The sequence below is a fragment of the Salmo salar genome, chromosome 09 (genome assembly GCF_965601325.2).
Source record: "Salmo salar chromosome 09, fSalSal1, whole genome shotgun sequence".
NCBI classification, from domain to species: domain Eukaryota; kingdom Metazoa; phylum Chordata; class Actinopteri; order Salmoniformes; family Salmonidae; genus Salmo; species Salmo salar.
The window spans coordinates 113,971,464-113,993,822 of NC_138299.1; the positions used below are offsets into that span (position 1 = coordinate 113,971,464).

General features: G+C 40.8%; 1 protein-coding gene and 1 long non-coding RNA gene across 4 annotated transcripts in view; one reads left to right on the forward strand and one right to left on the reverse strand.

The window, feature by feature from the left end:
* The window catches only part of masp1 (MBL associated serine protease 1), an 84,418-nt gene that overhangs the window by 34,713 nt on the left and 27,346 nt on the right, over positions 1 to 22,359 (reverse strand). For all 3 annotated transcript variants that reach the window (XM_014213412.3, XM_014213411.3, XM_045724299.1), the window contains 3 exons: positions 21,885 to 22,081; positions 3,268 to 3,415; positions 2,334 to 2,455 (listed from right to left, as the gene is read on the reverse strand). In XM_014213412.3, the coding sequence (XP_014068887.1) occupies positions 2,334 to 2,455; positions 3,268 to 3,415; positions 21,885 to 22,081 (467 nt within the window). The remainder of the gene's footprint in view (positions 1 to 2,333; positions 2,456 to 3,267; positions 3,416 to 21,884; positions 22,082 to 22,359) is intronic.
* On the forward strand, positions 9,567 to 11,395 carry LOC123744699 (uncharacterized). The gene is made up of 3 exons (XR_014378848.1): positions 9,567 to 10,033; positions 10,468 to 10,539; positions 10,731 to 11,395. It is a non-coding gene; the product is annotated as an uncharacterized LOC123744699 (long non-coding RNA).

The window sequence follows — 22,359 nt, forward strand, 5'->3', positions numbered from 1 at the left end:
TTTTACTCCACTACATTCCTGAAGAAAATGTAAACCTTGTCAAAAAATATAAATAGCAAAGTACAGATACCCAAAAAAACTACTTAAGTAGTACTTAAAAGTATTTTTACTTCAGTACTTTACACCAATGGAAATCAGCTCTTGTACTGCCACTCCATAATGGCGTGGATAGTAGTGATCTTAATAATTATCACCCCATATGAAGGCAATTACGGACTACAAAAAGAAAACCTGCCACGTCATGTACACCGACATCTTGCTTCCAGACAAATTACACACCTTTTCCAAGGATAATATAGTGCAACCGACGCGGCCCCCTGAGTAAGACGTTTAAACGTTTTAACCCTCGCAAGGTTCCCAGCCCAGACGGCATCCCTAGCCGCTTCCTCCGAGCATGCGCTGACCAGCTGGCTGGTGTGTTTACGGACATATTCAATCTCTCCCTATCCCAGTCTGCTGTCCCCACATGCTTCAAGATGGCCACCATTGTTCCTGTACCCAAGAAGGCAAAGATAACTGAACTAAATGACTATCGCCCAGTAGCACTCACTTCTGTCATCATGAAGTGCTTTGAGAGACTAGTCAAGGATAATATCTCCTACACCTTACCTGCCACCCAAGACCCACTTCAATTTACATACCGCCCCAAAAGGTCCAAAGACGATGCAATCGCCATCACACTACACACTGCCCTATCCCATCTGGACAAGAGGAATACCTATGTAAGAATGTTGTTCATTGACTAAGGCTCATTCAACACCATAGTACACTCCAAGCTCATCATTAAGGTTGAGGCCCTGGGTCTCAACCCCGCCCTGTGCAATTGGGTCCTGGACTTTCTGTTGGGCCGCCCCCCCAGGTGGTGAAGGTAGGAATCATCATCTCCACTTTGCTGATCCTTAACACTGGGGCCCCACAAGGGTGGGTGCTCAGCCCCCCCCTGTACTCCCTGTTCACACATAACTGCGTGGCCATGCACACCTCCAACTCAACCATCAAGTTTGCCGACTTCACAACAGTAGTGGGCTTGATTACCAACAATGACGAGACAGCCTCTCACAAAACAAAGGAGATGATCGTGGACTTCAGGAAACAGCAGAGGGAGCACCCCCCTATCCACATCGACGGGACAGCAGTGGAGAAGGTGGAAAGTTAAGTTCTTTGGCGTACACATCACGGACAAACTGAAATGGTCCATCCACACAGACAGTGTGGTGAAGAAGGCGCAACGGTGCCTCTTCAACCTCAGGAGGCTGAAGAAATATGGCTTGTCACTGTATCACCGCCTGTTGTACATTTACCAAGGATTAAAGAATCTTAGCTAGAAAAATCAAATCAAATTATATTGGTCACATACACAATGCTAGCAGATGTTAATGCGAGTGTAGCGAAATTCTTGTGCTTCTAGTTATTTTATACCATCTATTGCATCTTGCCTATGCCACTCGGTCATCGCTCATCCATAGATTTATATATCTTATTCCATCCCTTTAGATTTGTGTGTATTAGGTAGTTGTTGTGGAATTGTTAAATTACTTGTTAGATATTACTGCACTGTCGGAACTAGAAGCACAAGCATTTCGCTACACTCACATTAACATCTGCTAGCCATGTGTATGTGACCAATAAAATTTGATTCGATTTTTCTAGCTAAGATTCTTGAATCCTTGGTAAATGTACAACATTGCTCTTTCTTATCTGAGAAATGTATTTTGAATGAAAACCAATCATGTTTTAGGCATTAGCATAGCACTATGACAGCAACCACTTTGGTTGTTAGTGATCTTGTCAATGCTTTAGACACTAAAATCAAATGTGTTGCTTTGTTTTTGGACCTGTCAAAAGTTGTTGATACTGTTGATCATGCTATGTTATTGTCCTGAGATGGTTTGGGATGAGTTGGACCACAGAGGGAAGGAAAAGCAGCCAACAAGTGCTCAGCATATGTGGGAACTGCTTCAAGACTGTTGGAAAAGCATTCCAGGTGAAGCTGGTTGAGAGAATGCCAAGGGTGTGCAAAGCTGTCATCAAGGCAAAGGGTGATGACTCCCTCCCAAATGATTCCATGTCATAGTTTTGATGTATTCACTATATTTCTATAATATAGAAAATAGTAAAAATAAAGAAACACCCTTGAATGAGTAGGTGTGTCCAAACTTTTGACTGGTACTGTCAAACATGCAGTTTGTTATCTTTAAGAGTATAGTTTTTCTCACCATGGTGACTGGGTGGTTGCCAGATGGTCATCCCTTCATATAAATAAAGAGTATTGTTACAGTGGAGAACAAGACTTTAACAAGAGTGTATGGTCCCAACCTGTCTGTCAGTCTCACCCTTATCAGTCTGTATCCTGGGTCACAGGATACCAGGACATGGTCTTTGAAGGAGTACTGGATCTGGACCGGATCCAGCTGGCCATAGAGAGGCTTCACAGGGACGGGACACTGACTCCTTCCTGAAAACAAACAGGATACAGGCCAGATAATTAGATAACCAGGAAACTATTTCTTTGCTTACAACGGACATCATTAATTCATTGATTATTTAAGCTATTACAGTTTTATAGTTTCCGTTGTTGTATTCTACTTGTATTGCATGTGTGTTCATTTTCACGTGTTTTGTTGGGGTTACTAGACCAAAACCATCAGTGAAGTGGTATTTTCTTCAGAAATCCTGGTTGAACAACTCTGAATTTTCTGCTTATTCTCTCTAGTATTCTATGAATGTTCTGGAAAACCATGGAATTTTGTGAAAGTTACCTGAATTTTAGACAACACACAGGGTTCTATCTAGGCTAGAAAGATAAAAGCTTCCCCTATTTCCCAGGCTGTCCAATTCCGGTCCTGGAGAGCAGAAAAATACTTCTAGTTTTTGTTTCTACCTGGTAGTTAATTGCACTCACCTGGTGTCCCAGGTCTGAATCAGTCCCTGATTAGAAGGAGAGGCTGAAAACCAGAAGTGTTTCGGCCCTCCAGAATCGGGCAGCCTTGCCCTACGCGGACAAGCTGAAAAACCCTCTGAGTGTACCGCCTATCCAAACCCTTTTAGATTTACATAAATAACAAGTATGGGCTGCTGGTTAGTTGGGAGAAGTCATGGGCCCTGGTCAAAAATAGAGCACTAAATAGTGATTTGGGTGCAATTCTGTACGCAACTAATGTTTCCCCTTCTTCCTTCACACAAATGAAGACATTCAACAGAGTTAAAAAAGTTGCATTTTTGGAAAAGCCGACACAATGACATATGAATATTTAGAGTGAGGCTGACCTGAAGAGGTGTAGGAGAGCCTCCAGCCGATGTTCTCTCCAGAGTTATCACTGTGGAAGAACACCTGGACCTTGTTGCTCTCTGTCTGGATCCTGCCTGGTGGCCGGTCACCACAGAACGGACCATACTCCTTCTCTCCAGCCTGGATCTGCAGGTCAAACACACCACCACTTCATCATCATCAGAATTTATACAGTGCTTTTCAAAGAATCTCAAAGCGCTTCAAAGCACAAAAAATATACGTAATTTAGAAAAACAACATCACAACATCATGAGATGGACAGTCATTAGAAGGTTCATGCCTTGAGTGGTCATCTGAGGGAGGTGGTCAAGCGGGGAGAGAAAGTCCGGAGGCAGGCAGGAAGCGCGGTCTCATGAAGGTGTCTCGCTTTTATCATGATCATCATAGTCGTCATCACTACAATCTTCATCATGACTACAATCATCATTGTCATGGTCATCGATCCTCCTCCTCATCATTATTACACAACCCCATGACCAAATATCCTACTCAAACCCTTCCAAAGAAACACTCATACAGTAATCCAATCAGCTTTGGCTTGCAGTCACTCCCTCCCAAATCTCCTTCAGTTTAAGTTGATTAATTGTGTGCATGATGCGAGGTGACATTGACTGGCTTGGTTGTAAAATCTAAGCATTCCAGATTTTCCAAAGCTGTGGCTGTGGCTGAGGGTGACGATAGGAAAGCCCAATGTGACCCTGTCTGACTGGCCCTGGTCTGGCCTGGGCTAGCCTGGTCTGGTTGGTTATTCTTGGCAAATGGTATAACAGCTTTTAGGAGCAGAGGCTAAGCCAGCGGTATATGTGTGTGTGTGTGTGTGTGTGTGTGTGGTGTGTGTGTGTGTGTGTGTGTGTGTGTGTGTGTGTGTGTGTGTGTGTGTGTGTGTGTGTGTGTGTGTGTGTGTGTGTGTGTGTGTGCTGCCCACTGATGCTGTAACATTGGCCGGGATTTTATCTCATACATTTTCTGAATGGTTTGGCTAAATTGGCTCACACATACTCTATAGAGATCAGTGGGTCAACAAATGTATGTTAATTGCCTTCACATGGTAATTACTGATAAAACTGTGGTAGTGAATGGCTGTTGTTTACAGATAAATGATGTACCTAAATCTTAGTTTGAATGTTTGGTATGACCAGTTCAGTTCAGTATATCTTCATTGTCCCAGAAGTGCAATTTGAGTTAAATATAAAAAGGCAGGTATAAATATAAAACAATATAATGCTACAACATTGGAAAAGTGCAAGTACGATAAGCAGTGGTGTAAAGTACTTAAGTCGTTTTTTGGGGTATCTGTACTTTACTATTTAGATTTAGATTATTTTTATTTTTACTTCACTACATTCCTAAAGAAAATGATGTACTTTTACTCCATACATTTTTCCTGACACCCAAAAGTACTTTTTACATTTTTAATGCTTAGCAGGACAGGAAAATTGTGCAATTCACGCACGAATCAAGAGAACATCCCTGGTAATCCCTATTGCCTCTGATCTGGCGGACTAACAGACTCACAAAACACAAATTCTTTGCTTGTAAACTATGTCGGAGTGTTGGAGTGTGCACCTGTCTATCCATAAATTAAAAAGATTTGCTTAATATAAGGAATTTGAAATGATTTATACTTTTACTTTTCATACTTAAGTATATTTAAAACTAAATATTTTTAGAATTTAGTCAAGTTGTACTTCACTGGGTGGCTTTCACTTGAGTCATTTTCTATTAAGGCATCTTTACTTTTACTCAAGTATGACAATTGGGTACTTTTTCCACCACTGACGATAAGTGCAAAATGCAAGTAGTGCGAATGTACAAAGGCCAAAAGTCAATCAAGCAAGGTTAATCACACTTTAAAATTCACTGCAGCTATTGCCTTGGGGATCAAAGATGCTTGAGCTTTAGCAGTCTTAAGCATGGGTACTCTGTACCGGCTCCCGAAGGACGAAGCTAACAGTTCAAACTCACAGTACTGAGGGTACGATTGATAAGCCAAAAGAGAGGAAGCCTTGTGGCTGATGTGCTACTTGTATAGCTCAGCGAGGGCTAATTGTGGCACCCCTGTAATTCTACTGCAGATTTTGACCATATTTAGTAACTTGGATTTGCATCTAAGGTTAAGGTTAGAGAATCAACATATCTTGACAAAGGGTTGGGTAGTAACAGATGACATGTAACTTGGATTACATCTTATTTAGATTATGTAATCCAATTACACAAAAATATTAACAGTAATTTGTGTTTGTATTTGAATGTATTAGGGATCCCCATTAGCTGCTGCCTTCCTGGGGTCCAAACACATTAAGGCATTTACATCACACAAAACATAAAATAGTACATAATATAACATTATTATACCACTACATATCTACAATACAAAATGTATAATACCACCATACAACAATATTACAATGCACTTGTGTGCAGTGGTGGATAAAGTACCCAATTGTCATACTTGAGTAAAAGTAAACATACCTTAATAGAAAGTCAACCAGTAAAATACTACTTGAGTAAAAGTCTACAAGTATTTCGTTTTAAATATAACTTAGTATCAAAAGTAAATTGCTGAAATATACTTAAGTATCAAAAGTAAAAGTATAAATAATTTCAAATTACCTACATAAAGCAAACCAGACTGCAATATTTTCTTGTTTTTTTAGCCAGGTGCATACTCCAACACTCAGACATAATTTACAAACGAAGCATGTGTGTTTAGAGAGTCTGCCCGATCAGAGGCAGTAGGGATGACCAGGGATATTCTCTTGATAAGTGCATGAATTTAACCAATTTCCTGTTGTAAGAAGCACAAGTACTTTTGGGTGTCAGATAAAATATATGGAGTAAAGAGTACATTATTTTCCTTAGGAATGTAAATAGTAATAATGTAGTAATGTAAAGTACAGATACCCGCAAAAATCAACTTAAGTAAAAATAATTTAAAGTACTGCTTAAGTACTTTACACCACTGTGTGTGGTAGCGTTTGTGTGCGTATGCGTGTCTGTACCTGTATGTGTGTCTCCTCACAGTACCCGCTGTTCCATAAGGTGTATTTTTATCTGTTTTTTAAATCTGATTCTACTGCTTGCAACAGTTACCTGATGTGGAATAGAGTTCCATGTAGTCATTGCTCGATGTAGAACTATGCACATCCCCTAGTCTGTTTTGGACTTGGGGATTATGAAGAGACCTCTGGTGGCATGTCTTGTGGTGTATGCATAGGTGTCTGAGCTATGTGTTAGTAGTTTAAACAGACAGCTTGGTGCATTCGGCTTGTCAAGACTTCTTACAAAAACAAGTAGTGATGAAGTCAAACCTTTTTTGTAATAACATAGTATATGGGATTGATTAAGAAATGTGGATTAATTAATTTGATTAATATTATAGCGTTTCAATCGGTGACGTCACTCGCTCATCGATCGCTAGACCATAAATAGTCCGAAGTTTTTATTTTTTCCCTACTTTTTCATTACGCAGACATAAGCACAGTTGACACCATCGAGGTGCGGATGTTTACTTTCTACATCCACTGTGGAGCCCAGTTTCATAATATGATCATATTTCCCAGCATGTCTGTCTATTTCGCCAAATATCTCCCAAAGACTATATTTCGATTTTTTTCAAGTCGGGTGTAACCGGTGTGAAATGGGGGTGCGCACTAATAGCGTTTGTCGGTGGCGTCACACGCTCTGAGACCTGGAAGTAGTTGTTCCCCTTGCACTGCAAGGGCCGTGGCTTTTGTGGAGCGATGGGTAGGGGCGAGTAGAAGGTAGGGGCGAGTAGAAGGGACGGAAGCAAAACTGTTACACGGGCACCATTTTAAATTAGGAGAATATCCTCTTTGTAATTATATAAGCCTGGGCAGCGAGCTCGTTTGTCATAGATCGCTAGACCAGAAATAGTCAATGTTTTTATTTTTTCCCTACTTTTTCATTACGCAGACATAAGAACAGTTGACACCATTGAGGTGCAGATGTTTACCTTCTACATGAGTTGTTTTTTTTCCAGTTTCGTCCGACGAACAGATTGTAGTGGTAAAATATAAAGGGATACATTTTTTTATGTAATTCTAAGCATCACTCCAGTCAAAACAGGCTCATGCGAAAGTTCGATTCCATTCATTTGCTATGGGCTCGCGCTAGTGTTCCAGTTTAGCCAATGTTCTTCAGCCGTTTTGACTCGTTCTATTGTCCAGCGTGTAGACAGCCAGAGCGAATTTACGAAAGCACCCGAATGTCCATTGAGAAAGCACGACTATACCATTTAGCTAAACTAAGAATGACGAGAATAATCAAGTCAATAAACGTTGGGTAGTTAGATAGCCTATAGTTAATTTACTGGCAAGTTTGATGTATAACTACTAACGTTTGGAATGACGTTAGTAGTTATACATACTGCTGTAATGATGTGCTATGTGGTTCGCAAGGACAGCATAGCTAACAAATTGTCAGTCAACAAAATGTGTAAGGTTAAGGTAACTTATTTGAAAAGTCATTACTTTATTACATTGAGTAGCAAGCTACCCCTTGGTCATCAGGGCAAATCTGGTCTGTGATAGGAGTTTTTTTTTCACACCTAGCTCGGCTATTAGACTATTCTTTAGTAAAGGTTGAATTGTCTATTGTTCAGCTATTAGCCCTCCTCCCCAATTTGCAACAAATTGCTGTTCCCATCTCATTCTATTCCCTCTTCCACGCGTCATCATTCTGCTCCTGAGTGGGCGTGCTGGCAGGATATGGCAGCAGCTTCGGTTGTGCGTCAAGAATTCTGCATACAGTAGCACGTTCGTATGAAGGTATGGTTATTCACAGGCAAATTGTTATATGCTATGGAGGTACATGTGTCTTTCTGTCGAGAGCAAAACCTTTTTTTATTTTCTATCAAAAATAATTGTTCTGAAAGCAACTTTTTTTCCAACACAAAGGAAGTCAAAGCGGATCCCTACGAAGATGACATCTCAGGTAAGCAGCACTGGGCTGTATTGACCAGGGGCGGAAATCCCGGAGGGGACACGACCCCCCCATCCTGGGAAAAATATGATTTGTCCCCCCCAATATATCACTGAAACATAACTATGTAATTTAAATAATATTAATAATACGCAATGAAAGCAATTGTGCTGATTATAGACACTTAATAGCGCGTTTTTAAGTTTCAAAAGATTGCGACCCCCCCCCACCCTTTGCCACAATGGTTTGATCCACTGCCAGTTCCTTAGTTGGCAAGGTAACAGAGGGGTGGTATCCACTGTCTGAAAGGCACTCAATGAACGTAACTGACGTGAGGTTAATCCAGTCAATCGCGTGCACACACTAGCTGAATATGCAGAGCTAGCGGGCAAATATTAACTATCAAGCTAGCTAGTAATTATTCAATTTATGTGGCCTCCTCAAAGATGGAATCTTTGCTATCGTCAATTTATTCCAAGATCAGCATGCAGATGATGTAAGTTAGTGCTTCAAAGTCCCTGTGATAAGGTTAGCGATAAACTGAAGTCCAAACTGAACAGAACTACACTCTCTTCTACCATTGTCTTAAATAAATTTAATGGTCTCGTGCAAAAGCTAAATTGTCGCAAGGGAACTTTTATTTATTTATTTTATTTCACCTTTATTTAACCCGGGTAGCAAAGATTATAGCAAACACCACTGAAACGGAATTGGTGCTCGCTAGCTTTGCAAATTCAGCTATTGTTGGAAGCCAGCCAATATGAAACAAACTATTAAAATTACAAAAGGTTGCAGCATATGTTGTGTAAATGGTGAACTCATACAGCTGTCAACTCTTGTCATTTTAATCCGTTTCACATTTGCTAGCTACCTTTTAGATCGAAGCCCAAATAGAATGATAAAAGATAAGATGATAGAAGCCCATCTCCTGCTGTAAATAACCTACACCCTGGTGTGTGTGTAGCCAGCCAGCCATGTAGAAAAATGGCAGAAAAATAAAAGACGGACATCAGAGTATTTTTCAGTACACCAAAACGCAAAGTAAGAACCCTAGTAGCCTAATATCTCAAAGACTAGTTGATAAAATGTTCATAAGAAAGAAATGAAATTCTAATGGAAATGTTTCACAATGATGTCATTAGGCAGAGCAGGCAACAGATGGCACACAGACAGCAGAGTTGGGGACAGATATGCAGGGACAGACTGGCAGAGACAGGGAGTCTCAGGTAAGTTTGTTGAGTCATTGTTTGGCAACGTTATGAAAGGTTCTCAATTTTTTTTACTTGTAAAATAGGAACATAATTGGAAAATTCCATGGATACCCCCACTCTCAACTTAAACTGGTGACTGAACTAAGATTTGTTAAAGGCAATGGTATTGCTGTTGTGATTAGTTGTGTAGTTTTGGGTACCGGTAGTTAGGAGTACGGCACACACCTTATTTCTTTGGTTCCTCAATATACATTTACCATATTATAATGTAGGCTATGTGTTACAGCACTACTTTTGGTGTCCCCCTCAGGAATTGCTCTTGAGAAAATGTCATGTAATTGTCCCCTCCAAAGTTGATATCAGATTTTCGCCCCTGGTATTGACGTATCCTAAAAATGACATCTGCTGCTTTAGATTGAACGGTTAAATCTCAGTTATTGTTTTCATATCTATAAAAAAAAAAAGCTGTTTTCTTTACTTTCAGAGAGCGAGCTGACCAAGGGGTCGAAAATATAGATATTGCCAGGTGTTCACTGTCCCAGGAACAGGCCGTGGAAACTTTATTGCTGGCAAGTGTCCATAACCAGAGGTAATTAAACTGTTCTGTGTTCTTTTTCTCCATCTATGCCTGTCTTGTTTTACATGGAACCTGTCTCACATGCATTAATAAAAAAAAAAAATTCAGATGTCAGCTGCTAAATTACTGTTACTAATTTACACCACATAGTCCAGTGAAAATGGCTGTTTATCTGTTGCTGTCAAGTCATGATTTACCTAGGGGTTAGCCTTGCAATAACCAAGTGGTGAGACAGATAGCCCTCTATATTAAAATGTTTCAGGTACACTCCGATAGGTGTCTGCGTCACATACAGTATCTTCTATTGTTTGTCCTCATGTGTCTGTTTTTCAGCATAAAGTACTCTGTAGCCACTTAGTGTGGACACCAGGTGAGACCACACACACACAATAACAGTCTCTCTTCTTCACTTCATCCCTCTCACCCTTCTCCCTAAATCCTCTAAGTTATATCAGCTGTTTTGGTGAACCCCTCCCACATCTGAACTGGCTGACACAGAGGGCACAGCATGATCATAGGTGAGATGTCACTTGGTCGGGTCAACAGGAAGTATTATTAAAGAGATGCTTTACATTGAAATACAGACAGAGATGTAGTAGTCCCAGAGTTAATGATCCAAGGTCAGTTTTGCATTACACCTCCTGATTTAAAATGACTGACTGTGTTAGAATAAAAAAAACAAGGCTTAATCATGCTCTGTCGTCTAAAGGTATGTTTTGATGTGAGTGAGAGAGGAAGCCAGTCCCGTCATCGACACCTCACCCGCTCTTAAGATAACCTTCGGGCCAACTGGGGGCCCAAGGCTGGTTAGGAGACACCGCAATTGTGATGAACTGAGGGAATATTAGGGTAGCACTGTAATTCATGAGTTATATGCCTGTCACGTCCTGACCAGTAAAGAAGTTATTTTGTTATTATAGTGTGGCAGGGTGGTGTTTGTTTTGGGATTGATCTATGTTATCTATTTCTATGTTTTCCTTTCTAGTTCTATTTCTATGTTGTGTATGTTTGGGTTGATCTCTAATTGGAGGCAGCTGATCCTCGTTGCCTCTGATTAGAGATCATATTTAAGTAGGGGTTTTCCTTCATGGGTTTTGTGGGTAGTTGTTTCCTTGTATAGTCAGTGCACCTTACGGGACTGTTTTTGTGTTTAAGTGTGGTTCTTTAATAAATACGAAGATAAACACTTTATCCGCTGCATTTTGGTCCGATGATTCTTCCTCCTCAGACGACGAAGTATGTGACAATGCCGTCTGCCACTGTTCTTACTTCTTTCCCTTTCTGTCTTCTACACCTCTCTCCCCACCTCGTCTTTCTTCCTCGTTTTATAATGCACACCATATGTGCATTGAAGTACAGATTGAACTTGTATTTATAATATTACAATTATCATAATTATAATGCATTTATGTATTCATAACACCTGGATAATGAACTTATTTCAATAAAGCTTTTCACATTCTCCACTGGTTGAAATGAAGTATTTCATTGAAATACTATCCCGTGTCCTCAGATTAATGCAGATGAAGGGAGTTAGATATGCATAGTTTTTTTACTCTATATATGAATTGCAAATCACCCCCTTGTGGTGGTCTGGAGCAATGAAGCTGTGACACTGGGCACCTCTGTCCTGTGGTGTAAGCTCACAACTTTTAAAAGGAGGAACAACCGTATATAGATATGCTATCAAACTAAATCTGCCATTTCCAGCTACAATAGTAATTTAGAACACTAAAAATGTCTACACTGTATTTCTGATCAATTTGATGTTATTTTAAATGGACAAAAAAAAAGTGACCCCAAACTTATAGTATATATATATATATATATATATATATATACACACAGTTGAAGTCAGAAGTTTACATACAGTGGGGGGAAAAAGTATTTGATCCCTTGCTGATTGTGTACATTTGACCACTTACAAAGAAATGATCAGTCTATCATTTTAATGGTAGGTTTATATGAACAGTGACAGACAGAATAACAAAAAAAATCCAGAAAAACGCATGTCAAAAATATTAGAAATTGATTAGCATTTTAAAGAGGGAAATAGGTATTTGACCCCTCTGCAAAACATGAGTTAGTACTTGGTGGCAAAACCCTTGTTGGCAATCACAGAGGTCAGATGTTTTTTGTAGTTGGCCACCAAGTTGGCACACATCTCAGGAGGGATTTTGTCCCACTCCTCTTTGTAGATCTTCTCCAAGTCATTAAGGTTTCGAGGCTGACGTTTGGCAACTCGAACCTTCAGCTCCCACCACAGATTTTCTATGGGATTAAGGTCTGGAGACTGGCTAGGCCACTCCAGGACCTTAATGTGCTTCTTCTTGAGCCACTCCTTTGTTGCCTTGGCCGTGTGTTTTGGGTCATTGTCATACTGGAATACCCATCCACGACCCATTTTCAATGCCCTGGCTGAGGGAAGGAGGTTCTCACCCAAGATTTGACAGTACATGGCCCCGTCAAATGATGCGGTGAAGTTGTCCTGTCCCCTTAGCAGAAAAACACCCCCAAAGCATAATGTTTCCACCTCAATGTTTGACGGTGGAGATGGTGTTCTTGGGGTCATAGGCAGCATTCCTCCTCCAAACACGAGTTGAGTTGATACCAAAGAGCTCCATTTTGGTCTCATCTGACCACAACACTTTCACCAGTTGTCCTCTGAATCATTCAAATGTTCATTGGCAAACTTCAGACGGGCATGTATATATGCTTATTGAGACTTTGTTTAGCCTTGTAGCTAGCTAGGTAGCTAGTTAGCTCAACAATGAACTGGCATAATCCCAACTCATACTACTACCAATACAATCATTGTCATAGCTGTAGTACGAATCTGCAGGTAGCTAAAGCTAACATACCAGGTTCAATGTTAGTTAGCTATAAGGCTATAACTGATTTGGCAATATAAAGCAATATATTCCAGAGACGCCTTCAAGATCGCCAAGCGGAACACAAGTACGCCATACGGGTAGGCAATGAAGACTACCCCATGGCAAGGCACTACAAGTCCTTACACCATGGCAACCCTGCCTCCCTACAAGCTATGGGTATTGATCATATCCCGGCCTCTATTAGAAAAGGGGACCGTCTTAAACAGTTAAACCAAAGGGAAAGTTTTGGGATTTACAAACTACAGGCCACTAAATACCCAGGTTTAAATGAAGATATGGATTTCTCACCCTTCCTGTAGGGTTGTGATGGGTCCATTTGCTGTCATCTATTGGACATTTTGCTCAATTGCCCTCAGCTATGTTTAGACTCTTGTTGTTCATGTTTTGCTGTGTTCTAGTGTACTATGGAATATATTGCTTTCTTATTCTTGACACTTCTCCCAGCCATATTTAAGGTTAGAACTACCTTTCTAAGTGTTCTGATACTTCTAGCTTGGAGTTACATTTTTATGATAACATAGCTACTTCACTTTAAAGTGTGTACAGTATTGCTTACTGGGTGTGTCCAATCAATTTTAACCACTCCCTCTTCAAATTAGGGTTAATTGGAAAAGCTGTTAAAAAGAGAACATTGTATTATTTCTTTGTACTCCCTGACAAAGAACATGCAGCCGAAACGTGTCGGAACATTGTTTCTATTGAACATGCCATACTAATAAAGGCATTTTAATCAATTATATGAAGAGTGCCTTGGTCCTCCTTTCTTTTTGATGACCAACTCACCCCTTTTACCAAAGAGCACCTTCTGTCTACCAACATTTACTATTGTGTACCTTAGTAGCGCTTCCCTTCCTCCTCTTTATACACTTCGGATGTGTTTGGAAATTCAATCTGGAGTGCCAGAGTGCGCTTAAAGTGCGCTCTGGGCGTTCGTAAATTCAGAGCGTTAGTTCGGAAATTCATAGTGTTTCACTCTCGGGGGAAATTCAGAGTCAACACTGGATGCTCTGGCCGAGAAGTAGGGTAGATGCGAGCATTCTGACCTTACAACAGCAGTCAAGCACCCAAGCTAACTGGCTAACGTTGGCTAGCTTTCGAGCTACTTCCAGACACAAATGAGAGAACACCTCACTCTGACCATTTTACTCGCCCTAGCATAGCTGGTTCGGCTGTTTTCATGTTTTCCATACTGTTGATGACTAACTGTGCCACTGGCAACAATTTAATTACGCTTTTTTGCCAATGTTTACTGACATCGGCCATGTTCAACAGGTGTTGAGCATTCGTCAATTTATCAGTTATTCTGCGCTCTGGCACACTCAGATGAGAGTGATCTGAAATTGGAGTAGATAGCCAGTGTGAATTTATGAAAGCACCCAAATTAACAATGTCCATTGAGAACGCGCAATGACTATACCACTTAGCTAAGCTAAGAATTAAGTGAATAATCAAGTCAATAAACATTGGGTAGTTTGTTAGATAGCATATAGTTAATATACTGGCAAGTTCGTTGTATTAGTAGCCAACTAACGTTAGGTAGCTAGCTAACATACCGGTACATGCTGCTGTAATGGTATGCGGTTTTTAAGGATAGCGTAGCTAATAAATTGTCAGCCAACATAACGTGTAACATAACTTATTTGAAAAGTCATTACTTCATTACATTGCTCAACATTTGTCATAATTAGTTAAAGCAATGAATTTGTATCCACTCGTTGGGCTTCGGCTGCATATTTACCACCATTTTCTTAAATCTGAAAATGTTGTGAAGCCACGCCCTTTTTGCATTATGGGCCCTAAAAGCACGGAAATAGTGTCCACTGCTTGTATACTTCGAATTTTGGCAAATTTAGTACGACATCCGGGAACTATTGGCATACTAACTATATCCATACTAAGACCAATAAGCATACTACATACGTCACAAATAGTATGGTTAGTGCTGTTAGTATGAGTATTCGAACACAGCTTTTGTGATTAGAGTGAAGCTGATTGGTTTGGGTAAGGTAATGCAGTGAGAAATACACAGCAGGCAGACGCAATCCCACACAAAGCTTTAGAACAAGCCTTAAATAATCTGCCACATTGATTGTTGAAGGCTTGCACTAAAGCTCTGTGTGGGATTTCTTCTGCCTATTCAATAGTGGAAATGTAGTTAGAAATGCAACGATCAGAACAGGAATAGTTCTCAGAACAGGCAAATAATCAGAACACACAATGTTGCATCCCAGTGAATATTCCAAAGTTATTCCCAAATATGCTTACAAAGTTTAGCAGATAGGGAGGCGTAGAAGTAGATGCCAGATACGAGTAACAGAAAACAGAAATAACCTACTACTGAAAGTATTATACCAAATTTGAAGACTGTACAATATCCCTTAAAAAAAAGCAAAAATAGAACAGAAAGGGAGGCCTCAAGGGCTGTGGAAACTCCGGAGAGGGGGCTAGGCACCTGTTGGAAAACAAAATACATAAAAACAAGGTTCTCCAAAAAGAATGTAAGAGGGGCGCTGCGTCACCTTGTAGACTGGCTGTTACACTATGTCTTTTTATTTTTTTTGTAACTTTATTTCTCATAAGCCTGGCTCTAAATTGCAGGAAATGGCAGTTACAGGTATTAAAAAAAAACACAAAACTCTCAGAGTCTAATGGGGGGCAGAGCCCCCATCCGGCATTTCCCCTGCTTACTCATGAGCACAACCACTTAACAAAGAGCTGCAGTCAGTTTCAGAATGGGTGTCAAGAAAAAAGTTAGTCTTAAATATTTCAAAAACTAAAAGCCAAGGCAGCAGCTACTCTTCCTGGGGTCCAGAAAAAAAGGCAGTTATACCATTTTAAAAACATTACAATATTCACAACACATTATGTGTGTGCACATATCTACAACACAAAATCCATGTGTACATGTGTGTATGTTATCATGTGTTTGTATGCATGTGTCTGTGCCTATGTTTGTGTTGCTTCACAAGGTATTTTTCTCCACAATTTTGTGATATCCAATTGCGATTCAATTACGATTTTGTCTCATCGCTGCAACTCCCCAACAGTCTCGGGAGAGGCGAAGGTCAAGTCATGCATCCTCTGAAACATGACCCGCCTTACCGCTCTTCTTAACAACCACCCGCTTAACCCGGAAGCCAACTGCATCAATGTGTCGGAAGAAAGACTTCAGTTGACGACCAAAGTCAGCCTGCAGGCGCCCTTCCCGCCACAAGGAGTCGCTAGGAGTACGTTGAGTCAAGTAAAGCTTCCCCAGCCAAACCCTCCACTAACCCGGATAAAGCTGGGTAAATTATGCACCACTCTATGGGACTCCCGGTCACGACCATTTGTGACACAGACTTGGATCGAACCTGGGTCTGTAGTGACGCCTCAAGCACTGCGATGCAGTGACTTAGACCGCTGCGCCACTCGGGAGGCCCCATAAGGTGTTTGTTCTATCTAATTTTACTGCTTGCAAGAGCTACTTGATGTGAAATAGAGTTCCATGTAGTCATTGCTCTATGTAGTACTGTGTGCCTCCCATAGTCCTTCCTGGTGGCATCTCTTGTGGGGTATGCATGGGTGTCTGAGCTGTGTGCCAGTAGTTCAAACAGACAGCTCGGTGCATTCAACATGTCAATACCTCTCACAAATGCAAGTAGCAATGAAGTCAATCTCTCCTCCACTTTGAGCCAGGAGAGATTGACATGTATATTATTAATGTACATCTAAGAGCCAGACGTGCTGCCCTGTTCTGAGCCAATTGCAATTTTCCTCTTTGAGGTAGTCCAGGTGTGACAAAACGAGGGCCTGTAGGACCTGCCTTGTTCATAGTGCTGTTAAGGCAGAGCAACGCTTTATTTTGGGACAGTCATCTTAACTTGGGTTGTAAAATGTCATGATCAAAACATGTTGACTCAACAGTAGCTAAGATGGGGAGAAGTTTGTCCATAATAAAGCACTGCTCTGCATTCTTAACACTATCAACAAAGCAGGTCCTACAGGCCTTATTTTTGTCATACCTGGACTACTGTCCAGTTGTGTGGTGAGGGCACACAAAGACGGACCTAGGAAAATTACAAGTGGTTCAGAACAGGGCAGCACAGCTGGCCCTTAAATGTATACGGAGAGCTAACATTAATAATTTGCATGTTAATCTCTCATGGCTCAAACTAGAGGAGAGATTGACTTCATACCAGTTGTTTTGTAAGAAGTATTGACATGCTGAATGCACCAAACGGTCTGTTTAAACTACTAGCACACAGCTTGGACACCCATGCATACCCCACAAGACATGCCACCAGAGGTCTCTTCACAATCACAAAGTCCAGAGCAGACGACTATGGGAGGCGCACAGTGCTACAGTGAGGGAAAAAAGTATTTGATCCCCTGCTCATTTTGTATGTTTTCCCACAGATAAAGAAATGATCCGTCTATCATTTTAATGGTAGGTTTTTTGAACAGTGAGACAGAATAACAACAAAATAATCCAGAAAAACGCATGTAAAAAATGTTATAAATTGATTTGCATTTTAATGAGGGAAATAAGTATTTGACCCCTCTGCAAAACATGACTTAGTACTTGGTGGCAAAACCCTTGTTGGCAATCACAGAGGTCAGACGTTTCTTGTAGTTGGCCACCAGGTTTGCACATATCTCAGGAGGGATTTTGTCCCACTCCTCTTTGCAGATCTTCTCCAAGTCATTAAGGTTTCGAGGCTGACGTTTGGCAACTCGAACCTTCAGCTCCCTCCACAGATTTTCTATGGGATTAAGGTCTGGAGACTGGCTAGGCCACTCCAGGACCTTAATGTGCTTCTTCTTGAGCCACTCCTTTGTTGCCTTGGCCGTGTGTTTTGGGTCATTGTCATGCTGGGATACCCATCCACGACCCATTTTCAATGCCCTGGCTGAGGGAAGGAGGTTCTCCCCAAAGATTTGACGGTACATGGCCCCGTCCATCGTCCCTTTGATGCGGTGAAGTTGTCCTGTCCCCTTAGCAGAAAAACACCCCCAAAGCATAATGTTTCCACCTCCATGTTTGACGGTGGGGATGGTGTTCTTGGGGTCATAGGCAGTATTCCTCCTCCTCCAAATACGGCGAGTTGAGTTGATGCCAAAGAGCTCCATTTTGGTCTCATCTGACCACAACACTTTCACCCAGTTGTCCTCTGAATCATTCAGATGTTCATTGGCAAACTTCAGACGGGCATGTATATGTGCTTTCTTGAGCAGGGGACCTTGCGGGCGCTGCAGGATTTCAGTCCTTCACGGCGTAGTGTGTTACCAATTGTTTTCTTGGTGACTATAGTCCCAGCTGCGTTGAGATCATTGACAAGATCCTCCCGTGTAGTTCTGGGCTGATTCCTCACCGTTCTCATGATCATTGCAACTCCAGGAGGTGAGATCTTGCATGGAGCCCCAGGCCGAGGGAGATTGACAGTTCTTTTGTGTTTCTTCCATTTGCGAATAATCGCACCAACTGTTGTCACCTTCTCACCAAGCTGCTTGGCGATGGTCTTGTAGCCCATTCCAGCCTTGTGTAGGTCTACAATCTTTTCCCTGACATCCTTGGAGAGCTCTTTGGTCTTGGCCATGGTGGAGAGTTTGGAATCTGATTGATTGATTGCTTATGTGGACAGAGTGTGCTCCTAATCTCAGCTCGTTAACTGTATAAAAGACACCTGGGAGCCAGAAATCTTTCAAATTGAGAGGGGGTCAAATACTTATTTCCCTCATTAAAATGCAAATCAATTTATAACATTTTTGACATGCGTTTTTCTGGATTTTGTTGTTGTTATACTGTCTCTCACTGTTCAAATAAATCTACCATTAAAATTATAGACTGGTCATTTCTTTGTCAGTGGGCAAACGTACAAAATCAGCAGGGGATCAAATACTTTTTTCCCTCACTGTACATAGAGCCATGGCTACATAGAACTCTATTCCACATCAGGTAACTGATGCAAGCAGTAGAATCAGATAAAGAAATACAAATAAATACACCTTATTGAACAGCGGGGACTGTGGACACACACAGATGATAACACACGCACTCTACACACACACATGGATTTTGTATTGTAGATACAGTACTTGGTAGTAGAGTAGTGGCCTGAGGGCACACACTTAATGTGTTGTGAAAAGGGTTATGAAATGTAATGTCAAGTAATATTTTTTATTGTATATAACTGCCTTAATGTTGCAGGACCCCAGGAAAAGTAGCTGCTGCCTCCAGGGAAGATACTATGACAGAAAGGCATCTTAGGCTTTTTTTCTGCCTCCAGGGAGGATAATAAAATTTAAGTAATCTAGTACAGTTATTGCTACCTCAGATGAGGTTACTAGAGTAGAATTGCTACGTTGAAAACACTGCTGCCTCTGAGGAAGGCTATGCTATAGAATAGACAATACTTTTTGTTTTGTTGCCTCAGAGGAAGATTCATTTGGAGAGGAGTAATGCAATTGTTGTTCTGCATTGGAGAAAGTTATGGCAGAATGAGTGATACTGTTGGCTTTGCTACCTCAGAGAGAGTAAGGTTGAGGTGAGTAAGCAATGTTCTTGCTACTCTGAGGGCAGATGTACAGAGAAGGTATGAACTGTGCTGCTTCCAGGGAAGATACTATGACAGAAAGGCATCATGGGCTATTAGCTCATGCTATCTATACAATGCAATTAATAGTCTGATTTTTAAAAATGTAGTTACCCTTTTCTTGCGAAACAGAACTTTGCTAAATGTGGTTTCCCCAATTAGCCTGCTAGATTGCTAGCTAATGATGTGGCTATGTTAGCAAAATGATTGCTATAATCAGAATACAGCAACAATACTTTTTGCTAATAGCATCTAGCCAGTTTGCTAGCTAACAAATCTTACCACCACCAGCTAGGCAGGACAGTTAGTGAACAAGATATAAAATGTTCACTTTATTTGTGAGATTAGAATAGAAACAACTTTCAAATGAGAAATACAATTATCTATAAAACCATAATCATGCAATAAATCACTTATAAATGCTCACTCACTGTAAAAGCAGACTGGTCAAATGTCCTCTCAGAGCATGCAGCCTGTTTAAAATGGAAGCTCCGCCCTCCCTATTAAATCAATCAATCACATAATTCTCCCTTCAAGGCAGAGCTGCCTCCAGCACAAGATTTATGACGAAAAACGCTAACCTGTGAGGGGCAAGTGTGTTCTGATAGATGAGACGTCAAGGATTAAAATAAATACAGCTTTGAGTCCAAAGTGCTCTTTACTTTTCCATATAACAAAACGCATGTAATTTACAGTAGGCCTATCGACATTCATGATCGCTATTTCACAGTTACAGGGATGACATTGCATCATAACCCCAGGTTGTTCTGAACAGAATGTTCTCCACTATGGTGGAGTAAATTAACAGTAGAAGACTCCATTCTTGGCACACCAAAAGCACTACCAAAAGTGTATTTATCTGAAGCGCCTTGTGAAAGTAAGATTGTATTTTATATTTAGCTCAGGAATGGGCAACTTTGAAGGGGGTGGGGACCACAAAAAATTACTATGGGCCTCAATGGCTTGCGGGTCTGCGTACCCACATCCATACCCACACATGCAGTCAGAGCCGGCCCTAGCCTTTTGGGGGCCCTAAGCAAAATCACCTTGCCAGCAAAACATTTTTCCTCTTGACCACAAAGATAAACAAAATAAGTTTTAGAGCAGGGATGGGCAATTTGGATGGGGGTGGGGCCAACAAATCTCAGAACTCATTATGAGGGGCTGCAGTGGCTCACTGGTCTGTGTACCCACATCCATACCCAGTCAGAGCCCTAGCCTTTTGGGGGCCCTATGCAATTAAAAAAAAAAATGTAAATAAGTTTTAGAGTTCATTTCCTGCAGTTCTACACATTTTTCCATCAGGCGTAGAGAACATGTTGCAGTTTTAAAGGAAGCTTGCTGAAATTCTACATGTTTTGCCATAGGGTGGAGATAAATATTAGCAGTTTTTAATAAGATACCTGAGTGAGAGTGACAAACAAAATAAATGGGGGCCCGCCGGTGGGTAATTTGACCATGATTAATGCAAGTTTAGATAGCTGGCCAGTTGAATAACTTAGCAGTCTCAGAAATGTTTGCTGACATGGGCTAATTGAGTGACTGATGCACAACCACATTTTTTTTTTTTTAAACTACTATGCTAACTCTCAACAGAAGGTTGATAGCCCGACTTAGTTCCATTATTTCAATATTATTATTTTTTTATTTGGGGAAATTGATCCACGGGCCTACACAGGCAACCAGTTGCCCATCCCTGACTTAGCTAGTCATGTTGCCAATAAAGTTAGATTTCAAATGACGCCGACCTGAGCCAGTTTGCGATTTGTAATGGAACGTTTTTGGATTGTGTAAAATAAAACAGTGGGGATGGAGGGTTGTGTTCCAAACAACACACTACAAGTGTCCTCGCTTCAGTTCCTTAACGGCACAGCAAGAGAGCACAAAAAAAGCACCTAATAGTTGAAAGCTCTTTCCTTGAGTCATAAAAGTGTATTGAAATTACTTAGGAACTGTGCACACTTTGGAGAGGTGTGTGGCCACTTGAAGACATCCGTTGCCTTCTGTTCATTTACACGGCTTCTAACATACAGAAGAACAAAATACCTCACTCACTCCCAGGAATGGCTAATTCTTGATATTCCTTTTGTTGCTACTGATCTAGGTAAAATGCCCTTTAGTTTTTACGCACCACATACATGGAACGAATTTCAGGACACAGATTAGATTTCCTAGTGCCTTCTGGTCACTTAAGGGCATTTTAAAACTTTTATTGTCTTGTTGGGGTGGGAAATTGGGAAACTGTCTGATTGTTATTACTATTATTATTTATTGATACATTTCATGTTTAATATGTGTATTCTTGTACTACTGGGCTCATTTGGAAAAAAGACATGTCTCAATATGACTCCCTTTAAATAAAGGTTGAATACAAATCAAAATAAATAGAAAAACCTTGACATAGTCGTAGGGACAGGTGACATCAGGGTGGTCCTCAATGTCGAAGGTGTCGTCGAACTCCAGGCTGAGCAAGAATCCATCTTCCAGCTTAATGTGGTACAGGCAGTCAGAGCTTTTGGGGTAGGGGTTGGGGAAGTCGGAACTGGAAAGCACCCCCGACCGCTCCGTAAACACATTATCACTGCACTCCACTGGAACACACACACACACAATTAATCAATCAATACATTCTATGCACACATTAATAAAATAGGATTTATGATAATGTGTGATAAATACTCCACAAGTTTCATGAAAATCCACCATACACACAACATACTGTAATAACCCATTTATAGACACAGTGCATAGAACACACACGTCTTATTTCCAGTGACAGTTTTGAACATGCACAGTGAACCAACTGGAGCAGTAAGAGAAGATTATAGAATCTGCAACACATACTCTAACTCTCTGAACTAAACAGACA